The sequence below is a fragment of the Dasypus novemcinctus genome, chromosome 13, assembly GCF_030445035.2.
Source record: "Dasypus novemcinctus isolate mDasNov1 chromosome 13, mDasNov1.1.hap2, whole genome shotgun sequence".
NCBI lineage: Eukaryota > Metazoa > Chordata > Mammalia > Cingulata > Dasypodidae > Dasypus > Dasypus novemcinctus.
In genome coordinates, this window is record NC_080685.1 from 43,414,452 (window position 1) to 43,429,586 (window position 15,135).

Genomic DNA, 15,135 nt, shown 5'->3' on the forward strand with positions numbered 1-15,135 from the left:
ACCCGGAAACTCCCATGTGGAAGAGAGGTACTCAGTCACCTGAGCCACCTCAGCTCCCTGGTTTGTTGTATCTCTCATTGTCTTTCCTCTTTGTGTCTCTTTTGTTACGTCATCTTGTTGCATCAGCTTGCTGCAACTGCCCACCTTGCCAGCTCACCTTCTCCAGGAGGCACCAGGAACCAAACCTGGGATTTCCCACGTGGAAGGCAAAAGCCCAATCATTTAAGCCACATCCACTTCCCTATTTTGTTTTATTAACATTTCAACCCAAGCCACAGTTTTAAAATTTCAGATTTAAAAAATCAAATAAAAATAATCAGACTCAAGAAAAATACCTTATTAGATCTAAGTATTGTATGATTCATTAAAATGATGGAACCCAAGGCCTCACATAAACCAGCTTATAAGTCTTTTGTATATGATGGGGAAATGAGTAAATTTTGTAAAATCTGCAAAAGTAAATAAACAAAATTTCACCAATTGAAAAAAAAAAAGATCTCCTTTCAATTAGAGGTGGAGTGGGCCTCACCATCCCAGAATCCTCAGGATTGGGGAACATAACATTTATGTAATCTAAATATCTTTTTAAAAAATAAAAATTAAAACAACAACAACAACAACAAAAGAATATTCTACAGAGATCAAAGGACCTCTACTAAACCAACAAAGAGATCTGCTTTTCACTTTAGCTAAGCCAAAATGCTATTATGGACACATTTTCAAAAGGTTTATGGGTAATTTACACCTCAGCTACACCAGAGAAAAAACTCCTGCTGGACATACCCACTTAGCTGCTCCACAAAGGCCTCAACCTCAGCATGTCTTTTAACCAACCTATTCTTTCCTTTATTTCCAATCTCTTAAAATTACCCTCCATTCGGTTACCAAAGCCAGAAACCTGGGAGTCACCTTAGTTTCCTTCTCCTCGCTCACATTAAATCAGTCACTAAGTTCTGCTGATTTTACCTTCTTTGTATTCCTCAATTCTGTTCCCTCCTCTTCATTGCTCTCATCATTGTTACTAGTTTAGAACATAGTTTCTGGTAGACTATTGTAATAGTTTTTTTTAAACTTTTCATTTTGAAATACTTTCAAACTTTCACAGGACAATTGAAAAAATAATACAAAACCAAAACAAAGAACTCCAATATAACCCTATCCAGATTTATGTAATAGTCTTCTAACTAGGATTCCTGTATCTTCACATCCACCTTTTATAGATATCCTACGCAATGGAACAAGTGTCAGAAAATGACTCCAGAAGCCTTAAAATGTAGATGTATTTAATACGCAGAAAGAGGAAGTGGAAGAAGGTATTTCAGATAGAAGGATAAGCATAAGCAAAAAATAGATGTAATATGAAAACTGTTTAGAAAGTCAGAATGGTTGGAATGCTGTGTTTGTAGGGATGTGAGGAGAGATGAGCTGGGAAAAGTATTAAGCAGTAAGATCATGAAAATACATGTGAGCCTCAAACTATAATTTCATTTCCTATTGAGTTTCACATGCTGATACAACAAAAAATCTGCTACCATAGACAGTATTCAGAAGAAAAAATAAGATAACGCTGAAAGAATCACTTGTGTAACAAATCCTGAAGGAATCATGTTCACATTCAGTGCATGTGCCAACTTCCCCCACTTCAATGCCTGCTGAATGGCAGTATATTCAGAAACTGAATAATGCCCTGAAATATAAAGAGCTCATGAGCCAGAGATTTTAATTAACCCCTTTTATTTTTAAAGTCTATCTCAAAGCCATTTCATTCTCTAAACCTTTCTGCTTGAACCTTCCTCTATTAACTGAATGTTATCTGTCTCTCTTCTGAGTCCTCACAAACTTTCTATACTTATCTCTTAGCTGTCATTCATTTTCACTGTGAATGACCATAGTGTTGGCCTTTCATAAACTATATAGCCTAGGCTTTATCTCACCTATGAATAATTTTAAATCACCAATTATTATGCTTGCTTGTGCTCCTGAACTAAAAGGCACTGGTCTACAGTAAAGAAGAAATGAAAAGACCAAAGCCATTCTTTATTTTTGTAGCTTTAGATAGCTGTAATGAAGAAGGAACCTGAATGCTGGGAGGTAGAAACTTAAGTTTGATTGTATCACTAGTTCTCATTCTGAAAGATAAATCATCTTGACCTATACATCTTTACAACAGTTCTAGATACACTGGACTTCTAGAATAAAAAAAACTGAAAGATCTTAGTCATGTCAGGTAAACACTTTCAGTATTATGTAACTAGAAGCTAATTTAAGATAAGTGAGCAAGGAAGGATACATATATATTAAATGGTGGATGATGTTACTTACCTGTCTAATCGACATGGTACAAAGAATATACAGGAAGATGAAGGAACAGTCTGTAGTGTCATCCCCCAGCAGGTTTCGATGAGACAGTCCTTGTATATAGGAAAGGGGGGTGAAGGGGAGCTTTGCCACCACTCTACCATCAAATCTAAAGAGAAAAACAAAAGGAACTGTTATTTTGGAAGATTGGCAAGCTTCTTAGTTTCAGAGAAGAATGTGAAAAAGAAACAGACCTTGTCTCTTGATCTCTGAAAGGCAAAGAAAGAGTAATGAGCTAAAGAGACCTGGAGAACAAGGATGTAAGGAAAAGCCTAAATTATTCCCTTACATCTTTTTCTAAACTAATGTTCCTCTATGTTTTTGGTATCAGGACTTGTTTAGTCTCTGAAAATCTATTAAGAACCGACCCTAAAGAACTTTTGTTTATCTATCAATATTTACTGTATTAGAAATTAAAACTGAGAAATGTCAAAATATTTACTAATTCATTTAAAAAGTAGAAACAAACCCATTATATGTTAACATAAATATGTTTATGAAATATAACTATATTTTCTAAAACAAAACAAAAATTTAGTGAGAGGTACTATTCTATATTTTTACAAATCTCTTTAATATTTGGCTTAATAGAAAACTGCTGGATTGTCACAGCTGCTTCAGTATTTCAATCTGTTGCAATATCACATCATGTGTCCTCTGGAAAACTCTACAGTACATTCATGAGAAAATGGGAGTGAAAAAGGTAAATAACAACTTAGAATTATTGTGAAAATAGTTTTGTCCTCAAGGACCTCTTGGAAGGGTCTCAGAACCTCCTTGGAACCCCAAACTAGACTTTGAAAACCACTATTCTAAACCATGATACCATTAAAATTTAAGAACCCTCTTTCCCATGTCCGAAAGATCCCCAATTATACACATTAAACAGAATAAACATTTCTGGATAGGAATCCATGGAATATATTGTGGTGAATGAAAAAAGCAGATTACTAAATTGTACATACAATATGATCTAAATATATCTAAAAGAGAAAAGCTTAGAAAAAAGCTGGAAGAAAATACATCATGTTTATGCTGGGGATATAACATTCTTTTATACTTTTCTATGAAGACGTTGTATAATCAAACAATAGTGAAAATTATAAAAACACATGTGATTAGGAATAAGGATATGTATTTAAACTATAATACTAGAGAGCATCAGCTGACTTATCTAAATAAAGCCTCTGAAAACAACTGAAACAGCTAGAAAACTTCCTCTTAGAAAAATACTTGGTTTTTAGAATGTTTCTATGGAAGGAAGGAGAAAAGGGAGGGAAAAAACTTAAACACCTATACTCCAAAGAACATAAATAGTCTGAATTTGAATCCTTCTATATATATGACTGTCTACTTAATACTTCCAACTTCTTTTCTAGTATTGGCATACTTCATTTTATTGCACTTTGCTTTACTGTGCTTCACAGTTTATGTTTTTGTGGTAACCCTGAGTCAAGCAATTCTATCAGTGTCATTTTTCCAATAACGTGCTCAATTCGTGTCTCTATGTCACATTTTAATGAATGTATAGACACTGTTTTTTAGACATGTTATTTCACACTCAGTAGATTACAGTATAGTGTAAACATAACTTTGATATGCACTGGGACACCAAAAAATTCACGACTCACTTTATTGAAACATTCACTTTATTGTGGTGGTCTGGAATTGAGCCTGTAATATCTCTGTATATATTTATACAGGGAAAGTTCTCAATCATGAGGTGATATTTGACAAAAATATTTAAAGATATGCTTGAGGTAATTATTGTCGTTCTTTCCTATTTAACCTCACAAAAGCAAAACTAAAGTAATTTTTCCAAGAGGAGATAACGTCATTCACTCACAAAAAAATATTAAGTACAACTGTTCTAATAATTTGTGATCATATACTGTATATTTATGCCACTCTGACTATTCCTCTGTAAACTGTAAGATGAAGGGATGGAATAAATATAGCCAAAGACATTTATCCTCACTTATCCCTAACATACACACCGAGGGAAGTAGACATGGCTCAACTGATAGACCGTTCGTCTACCACATGGAAGCTCCAGGGTTCGAACCCAGAGCCTCCTGGCCCATGGGGTGAGCTGGCCCATGCACAGAGCTGCCACACGCAAGGAGTGCTGTGCCACACAGGGGTGTTCACTGCATAGGAGAGCCCCATGCACAAGGAGTACGACCCGCATTGAGCTGCCCTGCACGAAAACAAACAACTGCAGCCCACCTAGGAGTGGTGCCATACACACGGGAAGCTAACACAGGAAAATGATGGAAGAAAAAGAGATATAGATTCCCAGTTCCACCAAGAAAGAAGACACAGAAGAATACACAACAAATGGACACAAGAGAGCAGAAAATGGGGGGGGGGGGGAGGGAGAATAAGGGGAGAGAAAGATATAAAATCTTAAAAAAAAAACAACATACATACCCAATAAATTATCTTATATAGTGATTTTATTCTTTACTTCTAACTTGAAATTTTAACAAAAAAGAAAATCCTTTATGTTCTGTAATTTATTCAGTTATGTGAAACTGGACATCTACTATGTATGAGAATTTAAACTGGCAACAAATATGGAAAACTTCCAAGAATTCTTACTTTTAATGGACTGATTTCTTCCAAGGGGCTAAGAGCTTATTATATAAGGAAAAGATGAGTAAATTGATGTTTAGCCTAATGAAGACAAGAGTTGGGTAGTGAAAGGGAAGGGGCAGAGAGAGAAATGGTTTTAAGAAATAGGTAAATTATTTAAGTGCTGTTGGGTATACTTAACTCTCTGCGACTCCAGAGGACAGAACCATTACTCATGAGCAGAGATACAGTGAGGCATATTTTGGCTCAGTAAAAGGAATTACTTTCCAGCCTAAAAGCTATTCAATATGAGTATGAGTTATCTTGAAACTATCAAGCTTTCTCATCATTGGAAATGATCAGAGGATGGAAAACTGTCTGCTAAAGATAATATTGGAGGAATTTTTATATTGGGAGAGAAGTTATGTGTACTTAAAATACTTCCAATTCTAAGATTTTAGCTTTATGGTATTCATCCAGGAAGAGAATCCAAAGAGAAATAAATACCTATATCTAGTGACTCTTATTGCTTCTCTGACAACATGAGAGCTCAAGTTCTTCCCTTCTTAGTCTAACTTTAGGATTTTGTTTTAAACCGTCTGCCAGCCGTCAATGAATGTTAAGACTAAACGGGATATTAGAGACTATATATCTCAATCCACAGTAAACAGATGATCAAAGTTTCTGAAACTCAAGAGAAATTATGCCCAAGACTGACTAATCTTCTATATAATTATATATAATTAAACATATGTTGACTTTTAAGTTCATATGCCAGCTTTTAAAAATAACCATCCCAGGGTCCACAAGATGGAGGAATAGAGTATGGATTAGAGTGGACTTATTGATATTCTACTATGGAACTATTGTGATTAGTAATGGAAGAAATTGTAGCACTGATGTGGAGAAAGTGGCCACGGCTGCTGCTGAAGGTAGGGAGAGGGAAGAAGAGATATAATGTGGGGGCATTTGTAGGACTTGGAGTTGTCCTGGGTGGTACTGCAGGGACAGATGCTGGACAATGTATGTCATGCCATGGCCCATTGGGTGGACTGGCGGTGAGTATAAAGTACAATGTTAGCCATTATCCATGTGGTGCAGCAGTGCTCCAAAATGTCTTCACCAAATGCAATGAATGTCCCATTACAATGAAAGAGGTTGTTGATTTGGGAGGAGTGGGGTGAGGGGGGTGGAGGGTATGTGGGGACCTCTTATATTTTTTTAATGTAACATTTAAAAAAAAATAGAGAAGGAAAAAACCAAGTATAACCTTTTACTTTTAGGTGCTGACAACTTAAGATACAATAATAATATATTTTTTTAATGTACGGGGCACAGAGATCAGAACAAATACATGAATACAGCACTTGAATTTCCATCAGTTTTGGAAAACAAAACAAGCAAATATAAAGCTACTATTTGCCAGTGCTCCAAATAAGAAAATTGAAAAAGGAAAATAATATACTTAACAACATTTAACCTAGAAGCTCATTTATTTTAAAATACCAAATATAACTGACATAATGTAGAAGATAATACCAAACATAAAACATAATGTGGCATATGGACAACATAGCATATGTATTTAACAGTTTTCTGCTAACTATACCTGTTTTCTATTTATACCCCTTGACTATTCAAGATGTTTAAAGAAATCTCTATTTGCTACTTTTTTTTACAAACAACAGAGCATTCAGAAGCCAGATACCTTGACAGATACCGCATTTCTGAGTTCTTTGATGTGAATGTTATGTTCTCCTTCTACAGCGTGTTTGCAAAAGAATATATCCATTAACAAACTAGTCATCTTTGAACTGTAATACTGAATGTGAAAATTAATATTTTTCTTTTAATCCACTTAAGAAGAAACCCCTGTGCTAGCAATAAAACATTTACATTGTGTAAAAAACAAAAAATAAAAAAACAGCCTTCCTTACGATCAATAGTATTCTTATATAAGAAGCCTGATTATAATGAAGCTTTTCATATTTTCCTTCTGAAGAATGGCATACTATACTGTTTTGACTTCTATAATATGGAAGACATATACCATAAAAAACATTTAATAATATTTTATCTTGTACCTATGAACTGCTTAAGAAATCCGATGTTTCAATATTGGTCCAAAGCCTACCTAATAATTTAATGACCAAATATCTGTCAAATACTTATTATATGGTTAACCCTGCTAAGAATCATTTTAAGAAATGATCCTTAACTAGGAAAGTAATTTTGTTCCCCCAATTTTCTTGCACAAAGCTTTAGAAACCTCAATTCTCTGAAAATGTCTGAAGAATCATAGTACATACAGGTATTCTCTTCTTATTATTCCCATTTTTAGTAGAATTCCTTCAACATTTCATCATTAAGTATTTAATCCTCTTTTGGTTCTTCTAATTCAATGCAAATTAGAATTAAAAGGGGGTGGGAGAGGTAAAAAAAGGAAAGGAGAGAGGGAGGGAGGGGGGATTTAGAAATTTATAAAGGATAAGATGAAATTATTTGTCTAGTGATATGATTATCAATCTAGAAAACCAGAGAATCAAATTAAAACCTATTAAAACTTACTAAATTCAGCAAAATGGCCAGCCAAAAAATAAAATCACAAAAAATTGATAATATACTTATATACCAATAGCAACAAACTACAAAACTTAAGATATGTGCAAATCTTACTTGTAAAGAAACTAAAAGAGGTACATTAAGGTAGTCTTAGCAGAAATACCATGATTCTAGAGGGTATGAATTAAAACGATAAGATGTATATTACCTCAAAATTAATGTATAAATTTAGCAAAATTTCAATCAAAACTCCAAAGGGATTATTTAGAGGAACTTGACACTTGACTGATTCTAAAATTCATGTGAAAGAATAAATGTATCAGGAATACTGAATAGTACAGTTAAAACAAAGTAGTTATGCAGTGATAAGGAAAAAAGCTTGAAAAATGGGCTGGGGCCAAAGCATAGAATACATAAAAGCCAAATTAAGGAGTCTGGACTAAGATCAGTACTCAGAGTTGAACAGTAACATAAATGCCAGTACTATTCTATTTTTGGTTTGTAAACTCAACTTTTTAACTTTCTACAAGATCTAAAAGGCAAATGCGTAGAATAATAATAAATCAGTGGTTTTGGCCTCAATGCATAAACACATAACTTGTTTCAAGAAATACATAATGGTAAGGGAATCGAGGAATATGGGAACTGTTTGTGTATACTACTGGAGTTAAGATGGCATCAAAGCAAACAGGATCGTTACAGATTTAGTATGTTAAATTTAAGCCCCATGGTAACTACAAAGAAAGTACTGGAGAATCTGCAAGCTCATAGAGGCATCTTATAGGTTGCCAGGGGCAGCAGGCAGGGGAATAGAGAGCTAATGCCTAATGGGAGTGGGGTTTCTATTTGACCAGATGGAAGAGGTTTGGTAAAGGAAGGTGGTGAGGATACTGCAACACTGTAATGTAATTAAAACAAATGAATGGTGAGATTGGGTGTGGTTGCGATGGGAGTTTATGTTGAACATATATTCCCACAATAAAAACAAAAAAAGGATGAGCAACTAAACATACAATGACAATTACTTGCAATGCATGATCCCGGATGTGATCTGTGATGGCCTGGTGCTATGTACAACAGAAAAACACCTTCTTAAACATAATCTCTTCCTGGTGGTAGGAACTCTTTTAAATAGGACCTTATGATGAGATTACTTCGATTAGGTTTAGCCCAACTAAATGAGGATGGGGTCTTAATCCTATTATTGGAGTTCTTTATAAGGAGAATGAAATTCAGACACAGGGAGAAAAAGCTACAGAGGGAACAAAGAAAAACTGAAAGTCACAGGAACCCAGAAGAGATAGAAGTCAGGAGGGATCACCATGTACAGTGCCATGTGACAGAAAAGCCAAGGACCAAGAATTGCCAACAGTCAGTCCCAGAATGGTACAGTCTTATGGAGAAAGCACTGCCTTCATGACACCTTGAGTTTGGACTTCTCCTATCCTCAAAACCATGAGCTAATAAATTCCCATTGTTTAAGCTAATCCACTGCATAGTGCTTGCTTTGGCAGCAAGGAAACTGAAACAGGATCTAACAAAGGAAGAGGAAAGGCTCCAAGGGACATTATGGGATATATGAAAATTTTGGAATGTAACCTATGAACTTTATAACAATGTTAAATTTCTTGAACTTGATAACTCCATTTAAGGTGATCAATAAATGAATATCCTTATTCATGTTCAAGGAGCATGATGTATAAATTTATATGGTTAAACAGATATAGATAGAAGGATACAATGATATGGGAAATGTGGCAACATGTTATAATTGGTGGAACTGACACCCAAACATCAGCAATGTTTTTGTACATCAGTACTGAACAATCTGAGGAGGAAATCAGGGGAAAATTTCCATTTCCAATAGCAACAAAATACTCAAATATCTAGGAATCAAATTACCAAAGAAGTTTAGAACCTATATGCAGAAAACTACAAAACAATGCTAAAAGGTTATTGTTATGGGGGGAGGAGTGGGGTGAGGGGGGTGGGTGGTATATGGGGACCTCATATTTTTTTAATGTAACATTTAAAAAATAAAGACAAAAAAAAAGAAATGAAGATCTGAAGAAATAGACATTCCATGTTCATAGATTGGAAGATTAAATATTGTGAAGATGTAAATCCTATCCAAACTGATTCATAGATTCAATGCAATACCCATCAAAATTCCAGCAGCCTACTTTACAGAAATAGTTAAGGCAATTAGCAAATTTGGAAGGGAAAGTGCACCTGAATAGCCAAAAGCGTTCTAAAAAAGAAGTGACAAGATCACTCCCTGATCTTGAAACATGTTTCAAAGCTACAGTGGTCAAAACAGCATGGTACTAGCATAAAGACAGACATATCGATCAGTGGAACAGAATTGAGAGTCCAGAAATAAACCCTCACCTCTACAGTGAACTGGGTTTTTGTTGTTGTTGTTGTTTTACCATAACCTCAAGATTTTATTGTCATAACAAAAGACAAAGCTTAGAACTGATCACTAGGCCCTTTCTCTTCTTGTCTCCTAGTTCAAAGTGTTTGCATCTCTAAACAGGCAACATCCTCTTAGATCTGCAGTTTGGCTCAATACATTCAAGCCTCAGCAAAATCTTTGTAGTTTTAGCGCTCTTCCAGAAAACTGGCTTAGTTTGCCTACCTTGTCACTCTGCTTCCTGCCATAAAAATGCTTTCCCTGGGTATATAGAGAATCCTTGCCCTTCTTGTACTGTATCACTTTGTGAGTTGCCACACTTCTTACAAAAAGTCTGATGGGTTTTAGGAACATTCATCATGTCAGCGTAAGCACTATCAGCATGAAAAGCACCAACTGGTTTTTGACAAACATATTAAGTCCATGTTAATGGGACAAAACAGTCTGTTCAACAAATGGTGCTGGGAGAGAACTGGATATCTATAATCAAAAGAATGAAAGTGAATCCCTATTTCACTCCCTATACAAGAATCAACTCAAAATGGATCAAAGATCTAAATACAAAAGCCAGGACAATAAAAACTACTTAAGAAAATGTAGGGAAACATCCTAAAGACCTTGTGGTAGGTGGCGGTTTCTTGGACCTTACACCCAAAGCATGTGCAACCAAAGAAAAAATAAATAGGACCTCCTCAAAATCACACACTTTTGTACCTCAAAGGACTTTATCAAAAGGGTGAAAAGGCAGCCCAGTCAATGGGAGAAAATATTTGGAAATCCCATTATCTGATAAGGGTTTAATATCCATGATACATAAAGAGATGTTACAATTCAACAACAGGAAGACAATCCAATAAAAAAATGGGCAAGACAAATAAACATTTGTCCAAAGAAGAAATAAAAATTGCAAAAAAACACATGAAGAAATGTAGAACATCACTCATGATTAGGGAAATGCAAATCCAAACTACAATGAGGTATCATTTCATACCTATCTGAATGGTCACTATTAAAAAGACAGAGAACTACAAGTGTTGGAGAGGATGTAGAGAGATAGGAACACTTATTCACTGCTGGTGGGAATGCAGAATGGTCAGGCACTATGGAGGACTGACTGGCAGTTCCGAAAGAAGCTGAATATAGATTTGCCACACGACCCTGTAAGAACCAAGATATACTCAGAAGAACTGAGAGCAGTGACACGAATAGACATCTGCACATCGATGCTCAGAGTGGTGTTATTCACCAGTGCCAAAAGCTGGAAACAACCCAGGTGTCTATCAACTGATGAATGGATAAATAAACTGTGACATATTCACATAATAGAATATTATGCAGCTGTAAGAAGAAACGAAGTCATAAAGCATATGACAACATGGATGAACCTGGAGGACATTATGTTGAGTGAAGCAGGCCAAACACAAAAGGACAAATCCTATATGATTATGCTACTGTGAACTAAACACATTGTGTAACATATTGTATGATTCCATTTACATAAAATGTAACTATAAATCAATTTATAAAGATAAAATCTGATTAGTGGTTATGTAGCGCTAGGGAAGACATGCTAAGGGATATGAAATTTTTCTTCTTAATGAAATTGTTTGAAAATTTTTTGTGATGATGAATACAGAACATTGTGATTATACTAAAAGCTATTGAATATACATGATCATATGTATCTCAATAAAACTGCTTAATAAATAATTGTGCAAGAATAGCCAGAAATATACAACAGGGAAAACACAGATTGAGAGGTGATGAATTTTCTTGTTTCTCAGTTTTTTGTTTATTATTATTTTGTTGAAATAATGAAAATGCTCTAATAATGACTGAAGTGATGAAGTCACAACTATGTGATTATACCAAATACCACTGATTATATATTTTGTATGAACTGTATGCTTTATTAATATGTATCAATAAAAGTGATTTAATAAAAATACTTGCAGGGAAGGGGACTTGGCCCAATGGATAGGGTGTCCGTCCGCCTACCACATGGGAGGACCACGGTTCAAACCCCAGGCCTCCTTGACCCGTGTGGAGTTGGCCCATGTGCAGTGCTAATGTGCGCAATGAGTGCCCTGCCATGCAGGGGTGTCCCCCGTGTAGGGGAGCCCCACGCACAAGGAGTGCACCCCATAAGGAGAGTCACCCAGCGCAAAAGAAAGTGCAGCCTGCTCAAGAATGGCATCGCACACACGGAGAGCTGACACAAGATGACGCAACAAAAAGAAACACAGATTCCCGGTGCCACTGATAAGGATAGAAGCGGTCACAGAAAAACACACAGTGAATGGACACAGAGAGCAGACAACTGGGGGGGGTGAGGGGGAAGGGGAGAGAAATAAATAAAAAATAAATCTTAAAAAAAAATACTTGTAGATCTAGATATCTGAAGGGATAGGGGTATGCTGAAGTTCTCTTTATGTGGTTTGTATTATTTTTATAATAGTCTTGTAAATTTGAAAGTGTTTCAAAACAAAAAGTTATAGAAAAAATTCAGACACACAGACCCGAACTTAGTCTTAAATCACAATCTCTAAGGATGGGTTCTGGGCCTATTTTTCTGAAGTTCCATAACAGTAAAAATTGAAACCAACCTACGTATTCATCAACAGGGTAACGGTTAAATAATATATGGTAAACTGTGCCATGGGATACCACATACCAGAGAAAAAGAATGGAGTAGAGTTGTAAGTACTAATATTAAGACTGCCAAAACATGAAGTCAAATACAAACCAAAGATGCAGGGCACATCTACTCTGAGAATGAAGACCACTCTCCGCAACCAGATTGTTGTCATTCCAGAAAAATGTCAACATCATACTGAAGGGACGCACAGTTACTGTGAAGGGCCCCAGAGGAACCCTGTGGAGAGATGGCAATCACATCAATGTAGAACTCACTCTACTTGGGAAGGAAAAGAGGCTTGCGGTTGATAAGTGGTGAGGAAATAGAAAGGAACTGGCTATAAATTGCCCTATCTGTAGTCATGTACACAACACGATCAAGGGTGTTATAATAGTTTTCCATTACAAGATGAGGTCTGTGTATGCTCACTTTCCCATCAAGTGTCGTTATTAAGGAGAATGAGTCTCTGAAAAGGGGTTGAAATCCAAAATTTCCTGGGTGAGAAATACATTTGCAGGGTTTGGATGCAGGCCTTGTTCATTATCTTAAGCCCTGAAAGATGAGTTAATTCTTGAAGGAAATGATATTGAATTTGTATCAAATTGAGCTGCTTTGATTCAATAAGTCACAACAGTTAAAAACAAGGATATAAGAAAAATTTTGGTTAGTATCTATGTCTCTGAAAAAGGAACAGTTCAAGGGCTGATGAGTAAGATCTAAAAGTTGTTCAGCAGTGGAAACAACAAAATACCAGACCTATTTGCGGTATTTTAAAAATGCAGTAAAATTCATGTTTACCTTGGGAAAAAGAGCAAATATGCAGAATATGATATCATTTATATAAGAAACAAAACCTCTAAGGACACAACATCAGTTAGCATTCATTTATTTTATAAAGGGAGGGGTGTAGTCTGGATAAAAGCAAAAGGTCACTTTGACCTTTAATTTTATATAAATGTATTGTCTAAATTTTTTTAACGCTTTCATGTATTACAAATAGAAGAAAATTATTTTTCTTAGCATTTTATTTTGAAATTAATTCAATCTTACTGGAAAGTTGAAATGATAATACAAAACCCATACAGAGAATTCCAACATACCCCCTACCCAAATACAAAGATCCAACTACTTTTAACATTTGCCCTCCCTCCCTTCCTAGCTAATGTGTCTGTCTATTTTTATGTGTTTTCAGAACATTTGAGGTTAGGATGTACACATTTTGCTACTTGAACAAATAACACTTCCATGCACATTTCCTAAGAATAAAGATATTCCCTTATGTAACCACCTTAAGTACAGTTATCTAGTTCAAGAAATACAACATTGACTATAAAACATAGCCTATCTCAATTATATATATACATATATCCCAATTAACATTTTTTTTAGCCTTTTTCCACTATCATTAGATTCAGTCCAGGATCATGTACAGCATTTAACTGTCATGGTCTCTTTAGTCTTTTTTTTTTAATTGGAAACAGACAATATAAACTTCCCTATCTCAATCCCTCTCAAGAATTCATAATGTTGCACACACTCAGCACAATCCATTACCAGAACTTCTCCATCACCCCAAATAGAAACCCTATACTCATTATGCTATTAACTTACCATTCCTCCTCCCCACCACCCTTGGTAACCTGTACTCTACTTTTTGTCTCACTGATTTTGCATAGTCTAGCTATTTTATATAAGTGGAATCATACAATATCTGACCCTTAGTGTCTAGCTTATTTCATTCAACATGATGTCTTCCAGGGTCATCCATGCTGTAAAATGTGTCAGGGTTACATTCCTTTTTAAGGCTGAGTAATATTCCATTGTATGTTTATACCACGTTTTTCCATGCATCTGCTGCTGGACACTTGGATTGCTACCACCTTTTGGCTATTGTGAGTAATGCTGCTATGAACAATGGTATACAAATATCTGAATCCCTGCTGTCAATTCTTTTGGGTATATATCTACAAGTGGCCTAGGTCTATGCTTAACTGTTTGAGGAACCACTAAATTAAACAAAAGTTTTAAATGTTGATGAAAGCCAATTCATTCATTTTTTTTATGTTGCTCATGCTTTTGGTGTAAAGACTAAGAATCCACTGCCTAATACAAGTTACTGAAAATATTTCCCTATGTTTTCTTCTAATATTTTTTATAGTTTTTGCTTTTATATTTAGATCGTTGATTCATTTTTTTAGAGTTGTACATTTACAGAAAAATCATGCAGAACACACAAATTTCCCATATACACACCTCCTCCCCACCCTCAGCTTTCCTTATTATTAACATTTTGCATTGGTGTGATATCTGTTACAATTGATGAAGCAATAATATTGTAATTATATTATACTGTTAACTATAGTTCATAGTTTACATTAGGCTTCACTGTTTGTGTTGTATATTTTTATGGTTTTTTAACATTTCTTTCTGGCAACATAAATACACAATGATCCATTTTGAGTTAATTTTTGTATATGGTGTGCATATGGATATCTAATTTTCTCAGCACTATTTGCTGAAGGACTACTTTTTCCTCATTGAGTGGACTTGACGCTTTCGCCAAAAATAACCGACTAGAGATGTA

At 35.2% G+C, this 15,135-nt stretch overlaps 1 protein-coding gene across 1 annotated transcript in view; it reads right to left on the reverse strand.

The window, feature by feature from the left end:
* TMCO1 (transmembrane and coiled-coil domains 1) overlaps positions 1–15,135 on the reverse strand; it is a 70,374-nt gene that overhangs the window by 18,521 nt on the left and 36,718 nt on the right. The window contains exon 6 of the mRNA XM_058310057.2: positions 2,323–2,467. Within this exon, the coding sequence (XP_058166040.1) occupies positions 2,323–2,467 (145 nt within the window). The remainder of the gene's footprint in view (positions 1–2,322; positions 2,468–15,135) is intronic.